This window comes from Notamacropus eugenii, chromosome 1 (assembly GCF_028372415.1).
Source record: "Notamacropus eugenii isolate mMacEug1 chromosome 1, mMacEug1.pri_v2, whole genome shotgun sequence".
Classification (NCBI taxonomy): domain Eukaryota; kingdom Metazoa; phylum Chordata; class Mammalia; order Diprotodontia; family Macropodidae; genus Notamacropus; species Notamacropus eugenii.
The window spans coordinates 370,647,054-370,672,978 of record NC_092872.1 but is presented as its reverse complement, the minus strand read 5'-3'; the positions used below and the strand labels follow the sequence as shown (position 1 = coordinate 370,672,978).

At 39.8% G+C, this 25,925-nt stretch overlaps 1 protein-coding gene across 4 annotated transcripts in view; it reads right to left on the bottom strand.

The window, feature by feature from the left end:
* ARHGAP26 (Rho GTPase activating protein 26) overlaps nt 1–25,925 on the bottom strand; it is a 528,529-nt gene that overhangs the window by 115,702 nt on the left and 386,902 nt on the right. For all 4 annotated transcript variants that reach the window (XR_011971925.1, XM_072630633.1, XM_072630631.1 and 1 more), the window contains exon 18: nt 9,154–9,313. Coding sequence is in view for 3 of the 4 variants with exons in the window: in XM_072630633.1 (XP_072486734.1) it covers nt 9,154–9,313 (160 nt within the window). In the remaining variant the exon portion in view is untranslated. The remainder of the gene's footprint in view (nt 1–9,153; nt 9,314–25,925) is intronic.

Genomic DNA, 25,925 nt, shown 5'->3' with positions numbered 1-25,925 from the left:
CGAGCGTTATCCTAATAACAATCGAGGACCCCCAGAAACAACAGCTCAGCTGAACTGAACGCATGCCCTGGATGATACAATCATGTTAAAAGGGAGGTTTAAGATTCTTTCCAAAATTACAATTTCATAAATTGCTAAAATGAAGCCCTTTTTCTCAGTTCCCATCATGACCCTGCCTGCAATGCTGTCACTACTGACCACCCCCTCTCCTCCAGGATATTCCCTCTTCCTCGAGTTTTCATGACACTTACAATAATAGCGAACGTTTATATGGCGTTTGCTATGTGCTAGGCCCTGTTCCAAGTGCTTTACAATTGTTATTTAATTCTTACAACAACCCTGGGAGGCAGGTGTTCTTAATATCTTCATTTTACAGAAAAAGAAACTGAGGCTGGGAAAGGTTAAGTGACTTGCTCAGGGTCACATGGCTTGCAAGGATCTGAGACTGGATTTGAACAAAGGTCCTCCTGACTCCAGATCCAGAACTCTATCTACTGTGCCTCCTGGTCCTCCTTTGACTTATCTCACTGCACCCACGTTTCATAGTGTTCATGCACCCTTACCCCATAAGTGTTCGTGTACCCTATAGCTGTCTGGAGGCCTCTCCTCTTTCTATACTCTCTGCAGTAATCTCATTAAAACTAGTTCAATCATCCCCATAGAGATGACTCCAAAATTTACATTTTCAGCCCTCATTTCTTTTCTGAGCTACTTTTCTTATATCACTTAAGTACTTGCTGAGCATGGACACCTGGCCAATTTTAAATTCAACATATTCAAAATACAAATCTTCATATTGCTCTTATAACTACTCCCTTTTCATTCCTCTTTTCTTTTTTTCCTAATTAACAAATATTTATTTTCTTCCCCTCCAAATAAAGGGAGAGAAGAGAATCTTGTAACAAATACACATCATTAAACAAAACAAAATTCCCACATTGCCCAATTCAAAAATGTCTATCTCATTCTTCATCTTTTTAAAGATACTTTACTGGCCCACGGTACAAAGCTAGCTAAGTGTCTGAGGCTGGATTTGATCTAAGGTCCTCCTGAATTCAGGGCTGGTTCTTTATCCATTGTACAATCTTTCATTCTTCATCTTGAGTCCTCACCTTTTCATTCCTAAGGAATCCCCAACTATCTTCTTAACTCTTTCCACCTGTTGTACTACCATGCTTCAGGCCATCCACGCTGGAAGTGCCCCTTAACTGTTCCTCCTCTCTCACTCTCCACATCCTATCAGTTAGCATCACTTGTTACACTTCCATAATATTCACATCCATCCCTTTCTCTCTACTCAATAGAAGAGAGAAGCCACCACCACTCTCAGTCCTCTCACTTGCCCTATTTCTAATAAATCCCTCATCTTCCCCTCTCTCTCCTATTCTACAGATTTTCTGCAAAGCTGCCAATCTAACATTCCTAAAGCAAAGGTCTGACACATTTGCTTCAATAGCTCCCCGTTGCCCCTAGGATATATTACAAACTCAGCTGGCATTTATAATCTGGCTCTAGCCTCTCTTTCTGGAGTGATTTCATGCCACTCCCTCTCTTGCACTCTCTACGTTCTAAGCAAATTAGCTATTTCCAGTACCAGCCTTCTATGTCTTTGCACAGAAACTTATTCCCTCATCCCTGGAATGTTCTTCCTCTTTAAATTCTCTGAGTCTTTATAATGTTCAGCTTGAGCTAAGCCACCACTTGCAAGAGGCCCTTTTTGCCTCATTCTCCTGCCCCTACCTCAAAATTACTTTATATTTGCAAATATTTTGTCTTTAGTGTGCTACAGACATGGTTCCTTCTCCTTCACACCCCTGATCCCCCATCCCCTCACATGTAAACTCTCTGGGGATAAGGACTTTTCATTTTTGCCCCTGCATTGCCAGGGCCTAGTGCAGGTCTTGGCACATAGCAATTGCTTGTTGACTTCAACTCACCAAGTATTTATTAACCATCTATCTTTCTTACCTTGAGAAATTTAATGAAGTTAAGGTACATTAGGAGTGCTGTTCTTTTGGTAGCCTCAGAGGTTTACAATTCAGGAATTAACATTCCCAATTCTTTCAAGGCAAGACCAGCTACTGACAGATTGGGAGATTAATCAGCAACACTTGCTTTGCGAAAAATCAATAGCCACTAATGAAAAAGCAATTCTGGCAAAAGCACATGGTTTCTCTTTCCCCTTCCCCTTCTTCTTTGCACTCTCTTTTCTCTTTCTCTCTTCTGTCTCTTCCTTTCTCTTTCTCTCTTTCCCTCTCTCTTCCCCCCACTCTCTTTCACACCCACCCTACCCCCAACACCCCACACATCCTGTATCAGGCAAAGAAACCACTTTGAGGCCAACAGACAAGCCACAAATTGTTACAGAACATCTGGGTTCTACCCAACTATTACGTGCTTGAACTTAAAAGTGAGGCATAAAAACTCCTCTCCTGGACTCCAGCTTGACTCGCACACAACCCTGGGAAAACAAGTGATGAGCTCCTTTCTTTTTCTGACATAACTGCTCAACGGAACCTGACAAGCTGGCCCTAAAAACAGCTTCTTGTTTCTTGCAGTCATCTCATCTGTGGGTGTGGGGTTAGCTGAGATCAAGGCAACATTTGGGGTTGGAGTTTTGTGGATTTTAAAAAAAAGAAGTGCTGATGAGAAAACAAAACAAAACATACATTCATTTTTCTAAGAAAATCTCAAAATTTAAGGTTAGTGAGGGCAGAAACTGCCCTTGCATCACCAGCTCCTGTTATAATCCCTGGTATATGCTGTTGTTCAGTTACATTCCAAAAAGATCAAAGAAAAGGGAAAAGGACCTATTGGTACAAAAATATTTATGTTACTGTTCAATTATGTCTAACTCTTCATTACTTTATTTGGGTTTTCTTGGCAAAGATAGTGGAGTGGTTTGCCATTTCCTTCTCCAGCTCATTTTACAGATGAGGAAACTGAGGCAAACAGGGTGAAGTGACTTGCCCAGGGTCACACAGCCAGGAATTGTCTGATGCCAGATTTTTTGAACTCAGATCCTGCTGACTCCAGGCCTGGTCCTCTGTCTACTGCGCTATCTACAGGAGTTGCTTAAAAATGCCAGTTGGAGTAAACCAAACTGTATGCCTTGAGGGTTGCTTTACATGTGGTCCTTGGGAGACAAGTGATGAAATTATCACATTCTGGTGCACGTCAAAGCTCTTTCAAATACTGTCAAGTTATTACCCATCTAGCTTGCCAATCCTTTAAAACACTTATCCATGTCCTCCTGTAAACAGAATCATAGGATCATAGATTCTGGAGCTGAAAGGGACCATGGAAGCCACCTGGAAGCCATCAAGTCCAACCATTTTACAGATGGGGAAACTGAGGCACAAGCTAAATAACTTTTCAGGGTAAGTAGCTGAGGTAGAACTTTAATACAGATGTTCCTGACTCCAAGTCTATACTATGCTGCCTAGGTGGATTCAACATGCTGGACCATCTTCTATTATTTGGTACCAAGGAAGGTTTCTGGTTATTCCTTGGTCTTGATATGTGAGTAGTCCACCTCCTTTTCCAGTCATTCATCTTTTTCACTTAGGCCACTTCCAATTTAAAATTCCTATTTGCAATCTGAACAAATACTGAAGTCCTTCTGGGAGAGACAGACAACACTGATCACAAGATAATACATGGTCACTGATCCACCTCCCTTTAAAAATTGTATGGGTTAAATTGACACTGATGAATAAATGAGGTAAAACTGTGTGTGTGTGTGTGTGTGTGTGTGTGTGAACATGTTACCTGTAGGCTCATTTGAATAAAGATGCCATTTTTTGTCACAAAATACTCAATATATACATTTGCAATATATGATAATTTACTGGCACACCTGTAGTTTTAAGAAAAGCAGCAAGAAAGCTTTCCCTGTAGCATTAGCTAAAACATGGAATGATAAGACTATCAGTCTTTAAGGAATCAAGTAGTTCTGATTCCCTGGTTGTAACCGTGGAGGATATTCTGAACCAAACCTAAGAGCCATCTACAATCCCCATGGAACTCATCAGCTTTCTACTGGGTAAGTCACTTCAGCTCTTTATACTTCAGTTTCCTCTTCTATAAAATGAGGTAAAATTGTTATAGGATTGCAGTGAGAATCAAATGAGATACTGACTATAAAGGGATTTGTAAAGCTTAAAGCACTATGAAAATATGCTCTTGTTATTATTAACCATCGTGTCTAGTTTGATTCAGCAATGATCAAGGTACTATGCTAAGTGCTGGTATTATGGGTATAGTTAAAAGGCATAAGGCTCCCTATCTCCCTCTGTATCAACAGTGAAAGTCTAAAGAGGCTACAGGAAGGAAGAAAACAAGTTTTTATTAAGCACCTACTATGTCCCAGAGATTGGGCAAAACATTTTACAAACATTACCTCATTTAATCCTCACAACAACCCTGGGAGGTAGGTGCTATTACAAATTTCATTTTACAGTTGAGGAAACCGAGGCAGACAGAAGCTAAGGGACTTGCCCCATATCACACACCAATTAAGTGTCTGAGGCTGGATTGGAACTCAGGTCTTCCTGGCCCCAGGTCCAGTGCTTTATCCACTGTGTCATCTCACCAGGGAAAGGTGAGTGGAGTAAATGCAAACACATCAGCCAACTATAGCAAAAAAAAAATTAAAAAAAAAATCTTAATTTTGAGAAGGGACATAATGGAGTGTCCAGTAGCTGCTCCCTCCTTTACCTCCCTTCACTGCACTGCCCCATCCTACTTAATATACTGATTCCACAGAACAGTGCCAAACCCGTCTTCCTTTCCTGAGTCTCCATATAGGTGAGTGATGGAGCTTCCCATGCCATCATGCCATGTGTGGCATGTGGTTAATGTTCTTGGTTGGCCTGGCCAAGTGTCAGTTTGTGTATGCAGAATTCGTAAAGGCTTCAATGAAAGTTAATGTGTGGGCTCTCCATGAAAAAGACAGTCTCAGTAGAGGATTCTGAACTGCTCCTCAGGCACTGTCTGTCTGCAGTTCTGTGTGGATGTACCTGGTGTTGGATAATCTTCATTTTTAAGTTCTATGGCCCGAATGTCTAGTGTTAATCCTTGCTAAACAGGGCTTCATAAAGGAGACTGTAGAATAAATACTTGGGGTTGGTGAGAACATGGGGATGGTAGGTTTGGGGGGGGGGGGGGGGTCTTTTTTATTTATTCAACAACAAAACTATTTGGAGGTAAAAGCAGCTCTAATATTTATTCCTTTATTGAAAAATGCTGTTATTAGTGGGAGAAAAACTGTCCTTCAGATTTTAGACCTTTACAGAAGGGCCAGCACATACTGTAGCCAAGCTGGGAAAGTCTGCACAACGGATTGGTGTCTGAAAAAAACAGCCTGAGGTATGTGCTGGAGGAGAAATGAAGAGTAACATAGAAAGTGAAAGAAAGCCTTAAACAATTAAGGCTCTCACTACGTACCCAGCACAAGCCAAGGATGAGAAAGCAAAACCTTTTGGAATATTCAACAAACCACAGCACCTCACGTCATGGGAGGGAGGGTGGTCTAAAGAAAAGAACGCTGTACCCTGAGGTCAGAAGAACTCACTCCCCAAAAGAAGTGTGACGTTGGGCCCAGTACAAGTGCCAGCAGCCATGTGATGCCCTTTCCCCCTAGTTTTTAGAGTTACTTCTTGATATGACTTTTCATGGCTTTGTATTTCCTAATAGTCTATGGCCCAAGTAGAACGTAAGCTTCCTGAGAGAACACTGTCTTATTTCTTTGGTCTGTATGTACTTAATGCCTTGCCCTTAACAGACAATTTACAAATGGTTACTGGAATGAGTAGTACCTTTCCGAGCCTCAGTTTCCTCATCTATAAAATAGGCAGGTTGGCTCAGCCTCTATAGTTCCTTCCTATTCAGAAGGCTTCTCATTCTATGAGGTTTTTCTTTTTCTATTAGGGATTTGGTTTTAAAGGCCCAAAGGCCTGATCTTTTAAGGGTTAATGCTGAGTTTTATCTTCATACTCCTTCCTCATCTCTACCTCCTGAAATTCTTCTCTTCCTCCAAAGCTCAGCTCAGGTGCCACATCCTCTAACAAGTCATCACTGAAGACCCAAGCATGATAAACATTTCTCCCTCATCAAAGATTCTAGAACACTTTGCCTGGATTTTTGTTTTTCTCCTAATACACTCTGCTTTGTATCATACTTAGATGCTTATGTACAAGTACTCCCTATTATAGATTAAGCTTCTTGAAAGTAATTTTTCAACTGTATCCACTGTGCCAGTACCATTCTTTGAACATGGCAGGTATTTGAAAAAATGTGAAATTGAATCCGTATTCCTCATAATGCCTAATACAGGCAATGTAGATAAATGCTCACTGTCAACTGAGCCCTTCCTCCTTTCATTTTTGGAATATGGACATTACTATGCAATTAACTATAGGGTAGGCAACTGTGCAAAAATCACTGCCAATGACCTGAATACAAGAAAAGTAAAGGGTAACTCATCCCGAACTGGCAAAGGGAGTCGATGGAAGGAGTTGGGGGGAGGTTGCTTTTTAATCCTATTCCAGATGATGGCTCTGGGGGAGTGGGACCCTAAAAGAAGAGTGGTGGGGGATGTCAAATAGCTAAATAAAAAGGAACCAGTAATCTTCCTTGTGCATGAATTGGCCATGTCATTCCTCTGCCCCAAACTCTTCAGAAGCTCCTTACTGGTTGGCATTCAAGACTCTCTACAATTTGGTCTCCTCTATTTCTTGGGCCTCACCTCATATCAGACCCCTTAATGTGCAATGTCCTAAACCAGACCTCTCTATGTCCCTCTGAAAACATCCTTCTTTCCCAATGCCCTCCTCTCCTCTTTCCTACTGCCTCCCACCCCTTGCTGGTTTCAACACAAGTTTGAGACTATACTAAAATGCCAACTCTTCACGATAAAGAAAGTGACAGGATTTTATCACTTCATCAGAAGAGGTATCACCATGTGCTTTGCTGTGGCTCCCTAAGGACCATGGCACTTTTCCACAGGACTTGTACCTTCCTTATGTGAAATCTCCGCCAATAAAAAGAGACCTCCTTGGAAGCAGGGACTGTCTGACTTTTCCCTTTGTGTATTCCCCAGTACTTTGTTCAGAGTAAACACTTTTAATAAATTATCATTCATTCAAACACAGATCACTGAGCAAATCCATTCCTTAAAGACCAACTCAAATGCCACTGCCTCTGATGTCTCCAGTCAATAATGACCTTTTCTTCCTCAGACCTTATATGGTGCTTTGTTTGCACCTCCGCTGCACACTGACCAAGCATCAGTCAGTGTAACAGTTATCTGTGCATGCTCCCTCCTATTCCCAGTGCCTTGTGTTTATCTTGTATGTGCAGGTTTTTTTGCAGGTTGTCTTCCCCATTGGAGTATGAGCTCTTGGAAAAGCCATTCTTCTTATCCCCCATACTAAACTGAGTATCCAGCACAGAACAGGTGCTTAACAAATGTTTGCTGACTTACTGAAAGGTCCTGTCTACTAACTAGACTGGCCAGCTCAATGAGGATAGGACCGTGCATTATCAAAATCTGGTATTCTACAACTCAGCTCAGGGTTCTTAATTAAGCACAGTAGGTGCTAAATAAACCGTTATGAAGGTGAACTGAATCAGCAAAATCATCTTGATCAATGTCAACTTTAACAATAGCGAACTTCATGTGGGATTTCTTTTAGGTGTCAATCAATAAGCATTTATTAAGCACCTACTATGAATACTAAGTGCTTTACAAATATCATGCCATTTTAACCTCACAATAACCCAATGAGGCAGGTACTATTATGACCCCCACTTTATAGATGAGGAAACTGAGGTTAGGTGCTTTGTCCAGGGTCAAATAGCTAGTCCAAGGCTAGATAGGAATTCAGGTCTACTGCACCTCCTTGTTGCATGTAGGAGATGGGGAAGGAAACAGAGTACAAAAGGGGTAAGAGGTACTTTCTTTACAAAAATAACTTGGTTTATGCCATCGATATTTGGCTAATGCTGTCCCATGTGATGTTTTCCCTCAACAATTTTGTAGGATACGCCTGTTGCCTTCTGCACCAATGCAAATTTCGTGGGCAGCTGTACTTTCTGTATTTCATCATTTGGGGCACAATTTAGATCTAGGAGAAACTTACATTTCCAGTGTTAATATCTTGGATGTAACCGATATCGTTTAGAGTTGGAAGTTAAGAGGCAGCTAGGTGGGGCAGTGGAAATAGCATTAGATTTGAGAGTCAAAAAGACTTGCGTTCAAATCTGGTCTCAGACATTTACTAGGTGTGTGACCCTGGGCAAGTCCCCTAACTTCTCCCTGCCTCAGATTCCTAATCTGTAGAATGGAGAGTATAATAGCACTTCCTTCCTCCAGGGTTGCAGTGAGGTCAAATGTGATATTTCTAAGCTGTTTAGCACAATGCCTGGCACATATTAAGTGCTACATAACTGCCCATTCCTTTCTCCTAGTGTTCTTAGTACAGTGCCTAGCATTTAGTAGGCCCTTTCATAAATGCTAGTTTAAAAACAAAACAACTTAGAGGCCTGCCTTTTCACTTTATAGATGACAAAATAAGTCTCTGGAAGAGACTTGTTCAAGGTTACAGAACTAGTTAAATCCCAAGACTCTGGAATCAACTCCCTCTCTACCTAGGTTCTCATTTTTCTGATGAGGAAATTAAAGTCAAATTACTTGCCCAAGTCGTGCACGTAGTAATCAGCAGATTTAAATCCAAATCCATTAACTCCAAATCCAGTACTCCCCTCACCAAATAAGTCCCTCCCCTTTCCCCAACAACACAGCTTGAGATTGTACTTAAATGCCAACTCTACATCAAACAGAAACTGATATGACCTTAACACTGGACATGATATTAAGAACAGGCATTATCATTGTATGCTATGCTGTTGTACTCTAAGGACCATGGGACTCTTCCATTGGATTTGTCTCCCTTCCCATTAGGATGTGAGGTCCTTGAGCAAGGACTATCTTATTTTTCTATTTATTTTCCCAGCCCTTAGCTTAACACAGTTCTTTGTGTAAAAGTAAATCCTTAACAACTCCTCTCCCCCGCCCTCATTCATTCATTCAAAAATCACTTCATTTGACAAATTCATTACTGAAATTAAGGGATCAAAAACAACCATTACCTTTTCATGGTTTTCTATTAATATCTCAATCACAATATTCTGGAACTTGATATCCATAATGGCTGCCACCGTTTCCTCTTGCGGTCTTAGCAGCGTGGGTCCAAACACCACACCCAAGTTTGCCACGGTCATCAAATTTTGCTTGTGGTTATTAGCAACACTGGGAGGAAAAAGGAGAGAGATGACAGAAATAACATGCAGAATGGAAAGTTCCTTTCTTTGTCCCGTGCCTTCTCCCTTCTTATTTGGCATGAAAAGAGCACCCGGGTCATCTCAGGACACCAAAGAAACACCATGAAGAAACCCACTGCCCTGCTGTGCGTTCATATCCAGAGGCTGGCAAAAGGAAAGCGTGTGAGTCACACAGTCTATTGTATCATTCCAAGGAGAAAAACACAAATTTCCATCCTGCCATTTTACATTGGTCTAAAGAAGACTCCAATCTGGATGCTTTACATGTTTAACCTGCCTTGCCTGGGAGAGAAAACAACCTCCAAAGTTTCTTATCTACAGTTTTTAACGTAGAAGAATTCTCTTGACAATAGGCAACCACCACTTCATCCTCCAACACATTCCACAGATGGGATAAGTTTGCAAACATAAGTGCAAAATAAAACCCGGTTTTTCATAATGGGCAAAATGAAAAACCTAAAAACAAGTAAGAAAACAAACCAATTTGTTTTCCCACAGTAATAAGGTCCATCATTTGTGCATATGACATGAATTAAATGAAACACAGAGCTGTATAAGCTGTAATAAAAATGTACAATTGTAGATCCACCTTGCGTGAAGGGAGTTTTTACTCTCTCCTGTAATCAAAGTCAATGCCACAAATATTTTGAGTCATCAGAACAGGGAGAATGTGGATAGATATGCCCATTTTCAGTGACCCAAAACATTATGGCTATAAACCATAACTGCTCACTTACTAGCTTGGCATATATGAATATTCAAATACCCCTCACTGTCCATAATGGATAGCCAAAAGATACAACCCATACAGACCATTAAATACATCCATGCGCATGCGCGCATGCACACACACACACACACACACACACACACACACACACACACACAATGCTCATCCTCACTAACACTCAATACTCAAATACCTACAACTTTGTAGAAATTGCAAAAACAAAACAAAACTTTGAGATATCACCTTGTAGCCACCAAACTAGCAAATGTAATGAAAAGCAATGAAATTCACTGTTGGCAGAGTTGGGAAGAAACCAGGCATAGTTATTCATTATTTTTGGAATTATAAACTTATAGAAGACTTTTTGGTGATCAACATGGCAGCATGCCATAGAATTTAGAATAATTAGCAACAAGTGACATTTATATAGCCCTTTAAAGTCTGCGAAGTACCATCCATATTTTATCTCATTTGGGACTTTCAGTAACTCTCTGAGGTAAGTACCACAGGTATGATTTACTTCATTATACAGATAAAGAAATATTACAGATTGGAGACATTAGGTGACTTGCCTGTATGTTCACATGGTTAATAAATACCAGAAGAAAGTCTGAACCCAAGTTCATGAATTGAAGTCTAACATGATCTTTCTTCTCTTTTACTCAATAAAGTCAACTGTTGAAAATGTACAAAGAAACATCTCTTCAAAGATTTTTTACAGTAGCATTATCTACAATGGCTAAAAATTAGAGGCAAACTATATATCCCACGATAGGGGAATATCTAAATAAATTGAAGTGTATTATTGTAAAACAGAATGCTACAATTAAATTAATTCCAAAAGCTAAGAGAAAAAATAGAGAAATCTGGAAAGACTGATAAAATGCAGAATGCAAAAGGGAGAATGAGAAGAGAACAGCCATGACCATGTAAGAGAAAAAAGTGAATGAGAAGGAATGAGCAGACAATTTTGATGGGATTTTGAGGGAATAACTCAAAAGTCTTAAAAAGTCCTTCCAATAAAAAAAATCTTGTTTTATGTCAATTAATTTACTTAAATACAAATAGTATACAAAACACAAACAAAATTTAAAAAAAAACCCATTTAATTAACAGCACTGTTGTTTAGAGGGGCAACCTGGACTAATGGGTAGATAGCTGGCTTTGAACTCTGGAATACAGCTATTTCCCTGTACATTACAGATACGATACCTTAAAGATAGCTCTTTATAATACGTTTTTCTAATAGAAAAAGTATTAAGAGAAATATTATCAGTGATGCTGTAAAAGGAAAAATCAGGAAGGCCTGGGTTCAAGTCCCACTTTGGACACGCTGGCTGTGTGTTGGATAAGTGTCTCTTAATTTCTAGACTCTTTAGCTAATTTGAAAAAAAAATGTTCATCTGCATTGATGAAGGGAATTTCTCATCAGGAACTCCTTACATGACTGCAAAATTATAGATGTAGTTCAGCATCAGTAGCACCACCCAGATGTTTAATATTAAATTTATAATAAATCACCTCTAATACAAACATCTACAGTCAACAAGGAAGGCCATGATAATAGTGAAAACAACTGAAGATAGGAAAATAATAGTAAGAAAAAAAAAAAAAGTAAACGCCCCAAGGTACTTATTCTGTTAGAAGAATGATACTTATGACTAATTTTCAATTAAAGGTAAGGCTGGCCAGGATAGGACCATCCACAAACCTAATTCCTTGGGCATTTAGTAAAAATGCCTCTTCTTTGTTCCTGGCATTATAAACGTTATGAGACTGTTTCCTTCAATTACTTTCACTTTTGTTGAGGGAGGGAGGGAGAAAAGGGGGAGGATGGACTTCTGAATCAAATACTGGCTTTTAAAATTCTAAGTCTACATTGAAAGATTATACTAACCAGTTGTAATCGGCATATAAATGTTCACTCCTCCAAACTTTCTCCCTCCTCCTTCCCCAAGGGAGAGAATAAATATGGTGTCTGGTCACAGGCTTGAGAAGGCCTTGCAGCAGAGCTTTTCTGAAGCCCTTACTTGCCTTGTGATTCCAAGCAACATCCACAGCATGGGATGTGCCACCAATGTCCTGACTATAGCTCATGGGAATTGAGTCCATATGAGAATATCTCTGAATGACAAGAAGGGCAGCTATTTCCCTGTACACTTACAGATAGGTTACCTTAAAGGTAACTCTTTATAATACGTTTCTCTAATAGAAAAAGTATTAAGAGTAATATTAGAAATGACTCTGTAAAAGGAAAAATCACTTGCTTCTCAGTTAAAATAGAAGACTGAAATGAGTACTCTACCTCATAGAAGCCCTGGCACGCGTGTGTGTGTGTGTGCGTGTGCGTGTGCGTGTGTGTGTGTGTATATGTGACCACATCTGAAAATGTATGCAAAATTTTGCATCCACAGCAGCATACAGATTACCAGGCCGGGAGTCAGAAGAACTGAGTACAAATCCAGCCTCAGACACTTACTAGCTGTGTGACCCTGAGCAAGTCACTTAACCCCGTTTGCCTCAATTTCATCATCTAAAAATTAGCTGGCGAAGGAAATGGAAAATCATTCCAGGGTCAAACATGACTGAAAACGACTAAACAAAGTCCTCCATCTGTACCTACAGCAAAGTGGTGCTTCTTCATTTCTTTTCCAGGGTCAAGACTGAGCAGCCATCACAATATCTCAGTGTTCTACTTTGTTTGAGTGTTATTTCATTTACATCATTTTGATTGCTGTCCTCCTGCTTGCTCTGTTCTGCATCACTTCACGTGTCTTCAATAGTTCTCTGGAATTAACATTCCATCACATCCATATGTGGCAATATGTTTGGCCATTCTTCGACTGATAGCGCCCATTTGCCTTTCAGTTTTTACCTACCACAAAAAAGTGCTTTTGCAGAGCATTTTAAATACTGCCAGACATACCCCTCTACTACCAGTTCTTGTGCAATGGAAAATTTGCTATACTCATCCAACCTCACCTCTATGGACACAGAAGACTCTTAACAAAATGAACCATCAAGCTCCTTCTATTTTTCACCAGATTTGTTTGTCGCTTCTTTCTCCTCCTTGGACATGATTGAAATGACTCAACAACTAAATACTTCTAGTTTTGAGTACACAACTCTATCCAGTGCAGAATCTGTTCTGCTGCTTTCTTACTGAAAGCTATATTTAACGTTTTCTTGAAGAGGAGGCATAATCTGGTAATATTTTACACATGATAGTATCTGATGAAAATACATTCCTTTTTGGATTTGGTCAGGAATTTCCCCAAATGCAAGTTGACATCTTATCTAGGGAAAAACAGCCCTTTGCATCACTCCTGAAAGAATGACCAGCCATATAACTGGGTCTGCTTTTGAGACTCTTGCCTCCTTCATAAGAGTGGTATGGAACTTGGCTCTTTTCAGTTTAATTATGTACCCATTGGCAGTATCACTTGTACTTCCAACACATAACTTCCAGGGAAGTTCCTATGATAGTGAGGTGGAGTTGTTTCTTGGCTTCAAGGAAAACATCCCTCAAAAACCACTTGAACACAGTAGCTAAGTGACTAATGAGCTATCCTGGCTAAAGGGGAATTGAGAAATGTTCTGGAGTTTCTCACCTTAAATACCATGTAAATAGCAGCTATTTTAGTAAGTACCAATACTGAGATTTGAACTCAAGTTCTCTGACTTCAAATACAGAGTGATTTCCTCTATAGCACTAGACTTCCAATTCCTCTCTTCCTAGCTAGGTACACACGAGGGCAGCCCAGTGGATAGAGAACTATATACACAGAAAGTTTTGTCATTTTAGTCATGTCTGACTGTTTGTGACCCTATTTTTATGGGGTTTTCTAGGCAAAGATAATAATAGTCTGTCATTTCCTTCTCCAGGAAATTTGCCTTCTGAGGCAAAGAGAGGTTAAATGACTTGCCCAAGGCCACACAGCTAGTAACTGTCTTGAGGCTGCATTTGAACTCAGTCGGATCCTGCCTCAGATACTTAACTGACTGTGACCATGGACAAGTCCCTTAATTTTTTTCATCCTCAGTTTCCTCACTGACTATCTCTCCGGGCCTCAGTTTCCTTATCTGTAAAATTGGACCAGAAGTCCTCTAACAATCCTCCAGCTTTAAGGATAATAATAGGGTGGTTGCGAGGATACAAGGACATACACATAAAAAACACTTTGCAAAAATTAAAATGCTGTGTAAATATTAGGAATTATTATATTATCACTGTCATTATTTTATCATATACCTGCTCAAAGTATTATTCATTTTTCCAAGTATGCATCTGGAAATGCCTAACCCTTCTGGAAACTCTGGGGCTTTTTGTTCCTTCAAAGCTTGGAGTTAACTGATGAGTAATAATTACTCTGACTTGCAGGCATCAATGCCCAAAGGCATTTGGAGTAAAACTATAGTAACTTCAGATATAAATATGCTTAAAAATAGCATAATTCATCACACTTTTAATGATCCAGTTACTTTATGAAGGCTTGGTGCCTTAAAATACACACACACACACACACACACACACACACACACACACACACACACACACACAGATCTATGTCTTAGGAAATTTGCAGAGAAAAAAAAACTTATTCCCTTTGTTACATTATCATTTGGCACTTCAAAGTAATAAATTGTTTTGTCACTTCATTATTATTGCCATACAACTCTACAGAGTTATATTAATTATTCCAGACTAGATTATTAATGGGTTGAGATTTTAACAAATCCCATAAATTAAAATCACAGGCCTCAGTGCTATGGCAGCTTTGGTTACACAGAACGACTTGACAGATTATGTAAATGTGTAAACCCACAACCTGGCAAGCCCGTGTACTGGAGAGTGCAAACAGGCTTCTGGATCCAGTCATTAGCAAAGTCTATAAAAGACAGAAAGGCTGCATTCTGGACTGGTAATTGAGCGGCTGCTCCAGGGCTTCCTCATTCAAGTTCTATGTCATGTTGAGTCTTGACTTAGCACCTCCATATAGAAGGCTGCTGCGCCCAAGTGTGTGCCAGGTCAAAGTATGTGCCAGGTCAGGGTGCCTAGGATTCACTTCCTTAATAGTCTATCTTTTCCATATGCTCTTTATGCCATTTATAAGGAAAAGATCATTACAGGCAGTCTTCTTTGCAAGGTACATAGAGAGAGACTTGTTGCTAAGTCCTATTTCTGGACCCTGCAAAGGTACCATCTCTCTCTGTGGGCACTGAAAAATCTACTGGCATCTGTTGTCTTTAAGGTGAAATGGGTGATAACTGTACTTTTCCCGTGCTTAAAGGACCCATTTCCAAAGCTATGGTGAGGGCAGCCAGAGTCTGTGTTTTGTATATTCCAAATCAACTTTGGATATAATTAATGAGGAAATAGCATTGTATACTGAATGTGTATTGGCACCCCACTTGGAATCTGAGGGAAAGAAAATGGAGACTGAATTGGTTTGGACTTGCTCAGACTCTGGGCTCCAGAGAGAAAATCAGTGGACAACTAAGAGAAGGCCACAGGGTGAGATGGCCAGTGGCCTGTGCTGGGACACAGGTCTGCAATTTAATGATTACAGTGGTAAACTCTAATCCTCTATCTCCCAGTATGTCCCAGTATTATCCCAGATGAGATAAAAATTCCAAATTGCTGTTCCCAGATGTAGAGGAATTACTCTTTAGATGTAGTGGTATGATATTCTAGAGTTTTCTATACGTTAATGCAGGCCCTCACGTGCAAGGACAGGATCAGTAGGAAGAGCCCTCAGGTCACCTAGCTTAAACCCACAGGTGTTTAGAAACCCTTTCTACAACATTGCTGTCAAGGGGCCATTCAGCCTCCATGTGAAAACTTCCAGTGACAAGGACACTCAGTGCCTCTCAATGTAGTCTGGCTCCCTTTTGGACAATTCTAAATGTTAGGAAACTTTCCTCTATAACAAATTCAAATCCACTGTTCTGGACTGCCATCCACTGCTCCTAATTCTATCCTTTGAGGTGAAGCAAAACAAATTTAGACCTCTAAGGTCTGCCATTTCACAGGATGGAAACAGAATCCCAAGATTTGGAAGGAACTTCAGAGGTCAAATTAGTCCAACTCCTCCCTGAACAGGTACAACATCTCTAACATTCCTAAGTGCCATCCAGCCTTTGTTTATAGTCCTTCAACTACTTAAAGACAATTGTGTTATTTCCCTTCACACACCTTCACCCACCCACCCCAAATCTTCTGTTCTCCAAGATAAATCTCTGCTGAGTCCCTTCATTTGTTTGGTAAATGGCACACTCTAAAGTCCCCTCACTGTCTTGATTAACCTCCTCTGGACACTGACCAAATTGTCCTTGTTTTTTCTCAAACATGACACCTAGAACTGAAGACAGATGTGGTCTGGCCAGGGAAAAATGCCCTTGCTTAAAAACTTTCAGTGGATCCTCATTTCCTATACAATACATATGAGCAGTGAGATGGTACAGTGGATAGAGAACCAGGTTTGGAATCAGGAAGATCTGGATTCAAATCTGATTTCAGACACTTCCTAGCTGTGTGACCCTAGGCAAGGCACTTAACCTCGCTTCTTCATCTGAAAAATGAGCTGCGGAAAGAAATGGCAAACCACTCCAGTGTCTTTGCCCAGAAGGCCCCAAATGGTTGGACATAACTAAAATCAACTAAATAACAAACTATGAGCTCCTCAGGCTTGCACTGAAGTTTTTCCACAATCTAGCTCCCATTTACCTTTCTAGAGATATTTCATAAATACCTCCCTTCATGAACTCTCTGCTCCAGACATACTGATTTGCTAGCTTTTCTCCAAACTTGACACACCATTGTTGATCTCCACACATTTGTATAAGCCACTATCCCCTAGACCTGGGAGGTATCTTCCCTCCTCTCTGAATCTTTGTCTTCAAGAATGAAGGGCTGTTGAAGAGCCCCATCTCACACGAAGCTTTGCCTAGTCCCATCCTCCCTGGTGCAGGCTCCTCCATCCCCTCCTCTCACTTTTCCTTTTTCTAATACATGTGTGAGAGATATTCTTCCAATAGAATGGGATCTGCCTAAGGACATGAGCTATTTGGCATTGGTCTTCCTATCATGCCATAAAAAGTCCATAATAAATATTTATTAAATTGTACTAAATTCCTGAAATCTAAATATACTATCTATAGAATTTACCTTATCTGCCACTTTAGGTAACCTTCTCTAAAAGGGAAAAAAAAAAAGGAAATGAGGTTAGTTTTGAATTACTTGTTTTTGATAAACCTATACTGACTCACAGTAATCACTACTTCCTTTTCTGAGTGCTTTTAAATCAACCCTTTAATCACAGGTTCTAGATCGTTGCCAGGAATTGAAGTAAAGGTCAAGAGCCATAATATTATCTTGGGCTTTGCCTATCAAACTCTTCCTGTTCTGTGATTTCCTATATGAAGTAGAAAAGTCTATCCACCTCAATGGCAACAATAAAAGGACTTAAGTGATTCTTGGACTTTCTGTTTAAGTCCCTACAATGTCTCTCCCCATCACTTAACAAATGAAGTCCTGACTCTCTAGGTTTGGTTTCCATGGCTCTCCACAATCTGGCCACATCTTATTCAGACTTACTCTTCATACTCAGTTATTACTTTGATAAATAGATCTGCTCACTCACTCTACTCACCAGGGCTGCCATAAGTCTATTCTGCCTGTCTTCCTCATCCTTTCAGGGCCAGTCAAATACCACCTCCTCGGTGAAGTTTTCCCCTTCACTTATTCAAGCCCATAGGAAATATTTCCTTCTCCAAAACTCTATTGTACTTCAAAATCATTACAGAATAGCAAAACAAACACTGGATTTGCGATCAAGAAATCATGAGTTTAAATCTTATCTGTAACACTTCTGTAAGCTGTGACTGTAGAGAAGTCACTTTACTTCCCTTTTTACTCATCTGTGAAATAGGATGATAATATCGTTAGTGTCAAGTTGACAGAATTGGGCTGAGAGAATTCTTTTCTCTCCCCTCCTGCCTCTCTCTGTCTGTCGGTGTCTCTGTCAAAGAGTGACTCTCTTTCTCTCTCCAGTTACTCTTTATAAATTTAAAAACTTTGTACAGACTTACAATAACCCTGCCCCTTCCCTCCAAAGTTGTAGTGTAATTTTAATCTGCGAAAGCTTACTACTACATTAAGACTTTTGGGACAACTTGCATAAAGGTGGATTGCAAACCTTAAAACAGTATATAAATGCCAGCTTATATGCTATCTCTCAGTACTCACCACAGCTCTTGGTACAGTATAAGCAGGCAATAAAATGTTCTATGTATCTATGCATTCATCTCTTCCTCTCTCCCTCCCTCCTTACTCTCTTTTCCTTAAAGTCCTTGTAGGATCACAGATTTAGAGTTGGATGAGACCTCTGAAGTAATCTAGTTCATTTTATAGAAGCAGAAACTGATGCTGAGTAAAGCAAGAGTAAGACATTCCTGACAAGGTCATACAGGTGGGTGACAGAGCCAGGATTTGAATCCAGCACCTCTGACTCCAAATCTAGTGCTCGATCTTCTCTCACTAAAGAACTCATGTGGTTATTGTGAATAAACTGCTTTGTTAACTTTAGTGTACAATAGAATTGTGAGTTATCATTACAGTCACTGAGAAACACAGGAGAAAGGTAATACAAAAGATGTGGTACAAATATTATGCGATTTGGTAACTGAATTCGAATCCTAGCCTCTACCACTTAAGGGCTAGATGATTCTGAACCACTCATCTCACCTCTCAGTTTCCTTACCTTGTACCGTGGGTAAATAATTTCTACCCTATCTATCTCACTAGGTCATTGGAAAGAGGAAATGAGAACTCCTATAAATGTTTTTTTAACCCTCCAAGGACTCTAGCAGTCTGGGCTATTACCATGACCACCTGAATGCTCACTGTAGTTGGTCTATCTTCTCTCCTTTTATAGACTGGGAAGTTTTAAAATGTATATATAATATTTTTGATTTCTGTCCTGCCATTCGACTACAATGACTCTGGAAGACAGAGTGAGGCCGATGACTTTATGCACCTCTGCCTGACTTAAATCCAATTCATGCAAGTTAAGCTATCACCCTGTTTTTTGAAACTGAAGAACAAACAACATAATATATGCACGTACATATACACATATATATGCATAGATACTTTTTAAAAAAGTATCTGGCAAGTGCTTAATCTAAGTATGTAGTAGGTTCAGAGGAAAATAGATCATAAAAGGTGGAAGGGACCTCTGAGATCTTCTAGTCCAATTCTATAGGCTAGATTAATAAGAGCTTGCAACTATTAATTGTCTACTATATGTCAGGCTCTATGCTAGGAATTGGAATACAAAGACAAAATATGCAATAGTCCCTGCCCTCAAGAAGCTTTATTTTCTCCTGGGAATAATCACATTTGAAATTACAGGATCTAGATCTATCTTAACCGCTTGCCAGCTGTGAGGTCTTAGGCAAATCATTTAATCTCCATGGGCCTCAGCTGCCACAACTACAAAAGGAGGAGGATGGACCAGATGTATTCAGAGGATATTTTCAATTCTATGATCCTATGAATATTTATAGGCAGCTAAGTGGCTCAGTGGATAGAGTGGCTTCCCAGGCCTGGAGTCAGCAAGACTCATCTGGAGAGAGAGACAGAGACAGAGACAGAGACAGAGAGAGAGGGAGGGAGGAAGGGAGGGGGAGGGAGAGAAAGAGAGACAGAGACAGAGAGACAGAGAAAAAGAGAGAGACAGAGACAGAGAGAGAGAATATGAAGGAGAACAGCTGGAAATACTGTCACTAGACCTGTACCTATTTTGTGGTTAACCAGACGACTTCAGTTTTCCAGGACTGTTAATCTGGCTCCTTTCACCAGCTCCAAATTCATATTTAGGATATAATGGGGGTGGGGGAAGAGAGAAAAGAAAAAAAAGCAATGTTGTATGTTTTGTGTTAAGTCAGATTATGTCTAGGTTGCCTGGATACCGCTTGCCACGTGGCATGACCAGACGTAAGTGGATGGTGCCGGGGAGGCCTCCTTGCAATGTAAGCACATTACAATTGGAAATATCACTTCGCTGGAACTGACAAGAAAGAGATTGAGGGCTCTGCTTCTAGCACCACTTTAAAATAAGCTGTCCTTTCTACAGGCTGGGCCAATCTCACCAGACACTAGTTCTGGCTATGTTTCCAGAAAAGGTTATCCAGGGTAGAACCTGTAGGCAAAAAATAAGCCTGGCAAAGAGCAAAATAATTTGCAGCAGCTCTGATTTATATTTCATTGCAAGACTGATAAAATATTAAGGGGAAGGATGGGGGGGGGGGATGACTGGTATAGTATATTATTGCCTTTATTTTACAAAGAAACTAAAGTTAAGAGATAGAAAATGTGTAGATTTAGAGCTGGAGGAGGCCTGGGTTTTAATCCCAGTCCTGTCACCTACAACAAGTGACTATGGAAAAGTCTTCACTGGGCCTCAGTTTCCTCCTCTGTAAAATGAGGGGTGTGTGTGAACTATATGGTTTCTGAGATTCCTTTCATCGTTAAATTTTTGAACCTGTGATTTGTCCAGCCACATGACTAGTAAGTATTACAGCCAACACTCAAAACCAGATTCATTTAACTTGGATAAGCATGGTGCTCAGCCCAGGACACTGAACCACCTTATGGCTTGCCAATAAAGCAGCCCCATGAAGGGGAGCAAATAGGTAGTTCTATAGCTGGGGGGCGTGAAGAAAGGGAGAACTGGTTAATTTAAGATTTATAAATACTACCCAAGAAGTACTAAGTCAAGGCACCATGCATGAGAATGATACTGTAAACTTTTAAGAAAAACATTCCTCTGGGGGAATGGGCCCTGTTTGCTCCTCATTCCATTTCATGAATAATAATTACAAGCTTGAAAATATTACAAAAATGATGAACACTCTTCTAAATATAATGGAATTCTATTTCTATCTGACCCGAGTTGTCAGAAAGTAACTTCCTAATGAAAGTGTGAACATAATATTAAATCAAAAGAAGGAAAAGAAAAGAGAAAAAAAAAACAACCTTTGGGTATTTCAAAAGAGACAATTCGGTTTTAGACCCACTTAATATAATGCCCATTTATCCGTTTTATGCACTGTTCTGATCCAAAGATCTCAAAGTTCTAAAAATAATTGGCTATATTATTTTTGTCTCTAGTGCCAGCACCATGCCTCCTCTTTTTCCAACATGTACTAATAGTTCTACAGAGGTTAAATGAGCGTCCCAACACAAACTAATGAGTCAGTCAACTCTGGGTATGGCTTTTCTGAGGATAGTGTAAAGAAAGTATACTGGGGACACAATATTGGTTCTTATGAAGCTAATAATTGAGGATAAAAAGAAACTGACTGAAAAAGCATCTCTCATGTCCGGTTGCCCCTTCTCTAAAGACTGGGATCATATCCCTTACAAGAATAAGAATTTGTTGGACTGGAATGGACTCCAAGAAGACAGACAACTTCATAGGACCCCCAGGATCAAAAGATCTGCCATTTTTTAATGGGTTCTCCTCTCTACTGGTCCAGATCACAAACCCCGTGAGACCTTAGTGGATAATTTTCATGAATTGCCAAGACAAAAGTCATCAACTGGGACCCAGTTCTCGGAATCTGATCTAACCATAGGCTGATCCCTTGATGATAGTATTCTCCAGGCCCTAAGCCTTTTATACCTGCTGCAGCTCATATTTTTCTAGGAAACTAGAGTTATTTCAATGCCACGAACAAGCACAGATGGAATTCAACAACAATAAAAATAATAGCATTAACCTCCAAATTACGAGGTATTGAGGGCTGTCAAAATATGGATATCTAGCAGGAAAAAAGCAAAATGATGCGGTGATAGAAACTATCATCCTATCTGCTGTAAGACTTGTACAAAAGACATCTTCCAGGAAGACACGAACCTATATCCCAACATTCTCTTTTACTTGTGTTCTCATTTTAGTTATTTATCCAATGTTTGCAAAACATCAAATGCAAAAAAGAATATGACTATACCAGGACCATTTGAATCTAAATCCTACAAAATATAAGGGTGAAAAGAATGAGAAATAATAATTAATAATTACATTTGAAAGTCTTTGAAATGAATTACTACATTGTCTTATTTAAGTCTCGTAATAATCCTGTAAGGCAAGTATTTTCAGTATCCCCATTTCAGCCTAAAAGAAGTTAACTTGTTTAGAGTCATATAATTAACAGGTTTTCAAGGTGGGGTTGATTCCACTTTAAGCATTTCCCCCCCACTGTGCTATTCTAACTTTTCAACTTTAGAAGAGATTTCCATTCTCTCAAATAAGATGGGTTCCTTGTCATTCTTCAATCAACTGCCCCCCGAAACACCTCATGGGCTTTTTTAAAAGGTCCCCAAAAAGATTTGATTGCTTAGACCTTTCTGGGGGTGAAGGTGAGAAATGGTCCAGTCCTATAATTTTATTAGTGGTAAAACGGAAGCCCCCACCCCAATGCAGGTTGCAAATTGTCTCTAATTTATGTTCCAGAGATCTGCCATGGATGCAGAGAGAGGTTAACCAAAACACTCAGGATTACTCAGTGTATGTCAGAGATGGGGCTCAAACCCAGGTCATTCTGACCCTAAGGCCATCCCTCTGCTCTTTATGTCATATTTTTCCTTTGGCATATAACTAGGTGGAAAATATATTTATTCTTGTGGTTCATTGCTATCTTTCCCAGAGGGGGTCCAAATGTAAGATTCCTGGCTCAGTGTTGGCACTAGCTTCGTGTGACACTATTTGGGATAACTGTTTGTTGGCATCAGAGTCGGCTCAAACTGCGACAAGCTCTAGGCACTGTGCCTCTGTGCATGAGTTACTGCTGTACACCGCGGTGCTGAAGTGGTCCATGGCAGATGGTGAGCAAGAGAGAGCCAGGGGTTGTCTTTACATTAAGTTTTATTTACATTGCCCTGTCACCTCTGCTTCATATATGTTCCATCCTCCCCTCTTTATACCACTCTATTTATCTTGTTATTAGAATAATTCACATCTCGATAGTGATTTAAGTGTCCTCCTGCCTAACCCTGATAAAGAATGAGAAAGAAATTATCACTTACTATGTGTTCTCTCTCATATATCTAGAGATATAAATATATACACACATGTATATATAACATACATACACATACACACACACACATAGGAGTGTGAAGAAATATGGGGGTGTGAAGAAAGGGAGAACTAGTTAATTTAAGATTTATGAATGCTACCCACCAGAAGTACGAAGTCAAGGCACCATGCATGAGTATGATATTTTAAACTTTTAAGAAAAACATTCCTCTAGGGAAATGGGTCCTTGTTTGCTCCTCATTCCATGTCATGAATAATAATTACAAGCTTGAAAATATTACAAAAATGATGAACACTCTTCTATATATATCCAACTATATATATACACAGAAAGAATCTTATTCACAAGTAGTTGATGCAGAAGCAATATTCAAAAAATATATATATGTGTGTATATCCACATATATATCCACACACATAAATACACAAATATACATACATACATACAGAGAGAGAGAGAGAGAAAATCTTTATCCACAAGGAGCTTATGGAGAAGGAATATTAAAATATATATATATGTAAGTATGTACATATGAAAGTGATGGCCTGAGTTATGGGGTTGGTGAGTGGAGCCATAGCAGAATAGATTAATGCATCCTTTCCAGGTGCAAGGGCAGAGAGTCCATGCAAGTTACTATTTCAATCCTTCAATGAATTTTGACTCAAGATCTTTTTTCCCCCATAATCTTCTAGTAAGTCAGTTAAGGAGCATTTATTAAGTGCCTGCGAGGTACCAAGCACTATGCTAAGTGCTAGAGACATGAAGGAAGGCAAAAGTTAGCCCCTGCCTTCTAGTAATTCACAGTCTAACGGGGAAGATGATCTGCAAGTAACTCCATACCAACAACTATATAGAAAGGATAAAGAGGAGGTAATCATCAAAAGGAAGTCACTACATTAAGAGGGACTGGGGAAGGCTTCCTGTAGAAGGCTGGATTTTAGCTTGAACCTGAAGGAAGTCAGATGAGGAGAGAGAATGTTCCAGGCATGGGAGACAAGCCAGAGAAAATGCCCAGAAACGAGAAAAGGAAGTGTCTGTTTGAAGAATAGCCAGAAGGTCAGTATGGGGGGAGACTTCGGTTTTGAAGGTGGACAGGATGTATGTAAGGTGAAAGATGATCTTGTAGATGGGAGGAAGCATGGATGTATATATCACCTACTAAGTGCTTGGCACTATGCTAACAGAGGTTAAGTGACTTGCTGGAGTCATGTAACTACTTAGAGGTATCAGTGGTTTACATGGACTAGAGTGCTACCAGAACCAGATTTTTAAAATGTAACTGGGAAATATTTAGCAAATAAAAATACAATTAAATGCAGATACATTAAGACCAAGTCAACATGCAGTCCACAAGGATCCTTAATGTTTAATGACTCTGGTTTTATTTGAATTTGATACCAATGAGTCTTTTATAATCTAGTCCACTCTTCTTCCACCCAGAGGTAGCTAGGTAACACAGTGAATAAAGCAGTAGGTCTGGAATCTGGAGACCCAAGTTCAAATCTGGCCTCAGATAGTTAGCAGTTATTGAAGCCGAGCAAGTTCCTTAACCTCTGTTTGCCTTGGTTTCTTCATCTGCAAAATGGGGCTCATAATAGCACCTACATCCCTGGGTTGCTATGAGGATCAAATAAGACAGTATTAGTAAAGCTTTAACACAGTGCCTGGCACATAGTAGGTATTTAGTGAATGTTTGTTTCTCTTTCCTATCTACTTCTTTTCAATCTCCATACCTTTGTTCATGTCATTCTTCCAAGCTTGGAATGAACTCTCTTTCCATGTGCTTATTAAGTCTACGCTTTCCTTACAGGCAGGTGCCACCTCCTTGATAACACCTTCTACCCCAAGTCCCCCCAAATCACTCATTTCTCAGGAAACTCCTCTCTCCTTCTTCAAAATTCTTGGGCACTTTAGACTTTCCTTCACACTTAGCTCATTCAACTCTTGAATCAGTTTTTGTGGACGTGTGGTGACCCTTCCCCAACCCATTTAGACTGTACCCTCCCAGAATAGCAAGGTCTGCTCTTGGAATCTCAGATTCTTTATCTATAAAATGCAGATAAATGCAGCAACCTCCCAGGGTTGTTGTAAGGATCAAATAAGGTAACACATGCTAAGCACGTTGTAAACCTTAGCCATAATTATCAGCGTCATCATCACTGATTTTTTTAAATTAATTCCAATTTGGTAGAGACCTTCAAAATTTGGGTTGATTTGAATAGTTTTTAAACATTTGATACAATAAACATTAATAAGGCCTACTTGTACAAAGCTTAGAGTAAGAATGCCCAAGGTGCTTTGCACAGGAGCTTGCATCAAGTCATTTATGGAAGTTCTACTGGGAAGTTGTGTGAGAAAAGTAACCACATCTCAAGAGAAGGCTCTGAATAGCAAGGGCCACTCTTTTCTCTTGCCAGCAACTGAGATACCAGTCACCCATGAACAATGTAGGCATCAAACATTTACAGAGCACTTGGTGCTTAAAGCATCTCACAAACATCAATTAGTTAATGCAAATAGCAGGTTACTATTACTCTCCCCATTTTACAGATGAGGGAACAGGAACAAAAGAGGTTGAGTGAAAGGTGAAGGGACTGGCCTCAGGCCATGTGGCAAGTTCCCAACAACCAAGTCAGTCAAATCAGAGGCATAGTCATGACTCCAGATCATATCTCCTGCCATTAAGTGAGATGTAAAACTTGGCTTGTGCATACATGAAGAAACTGAGGAGAAATGAAGTTCA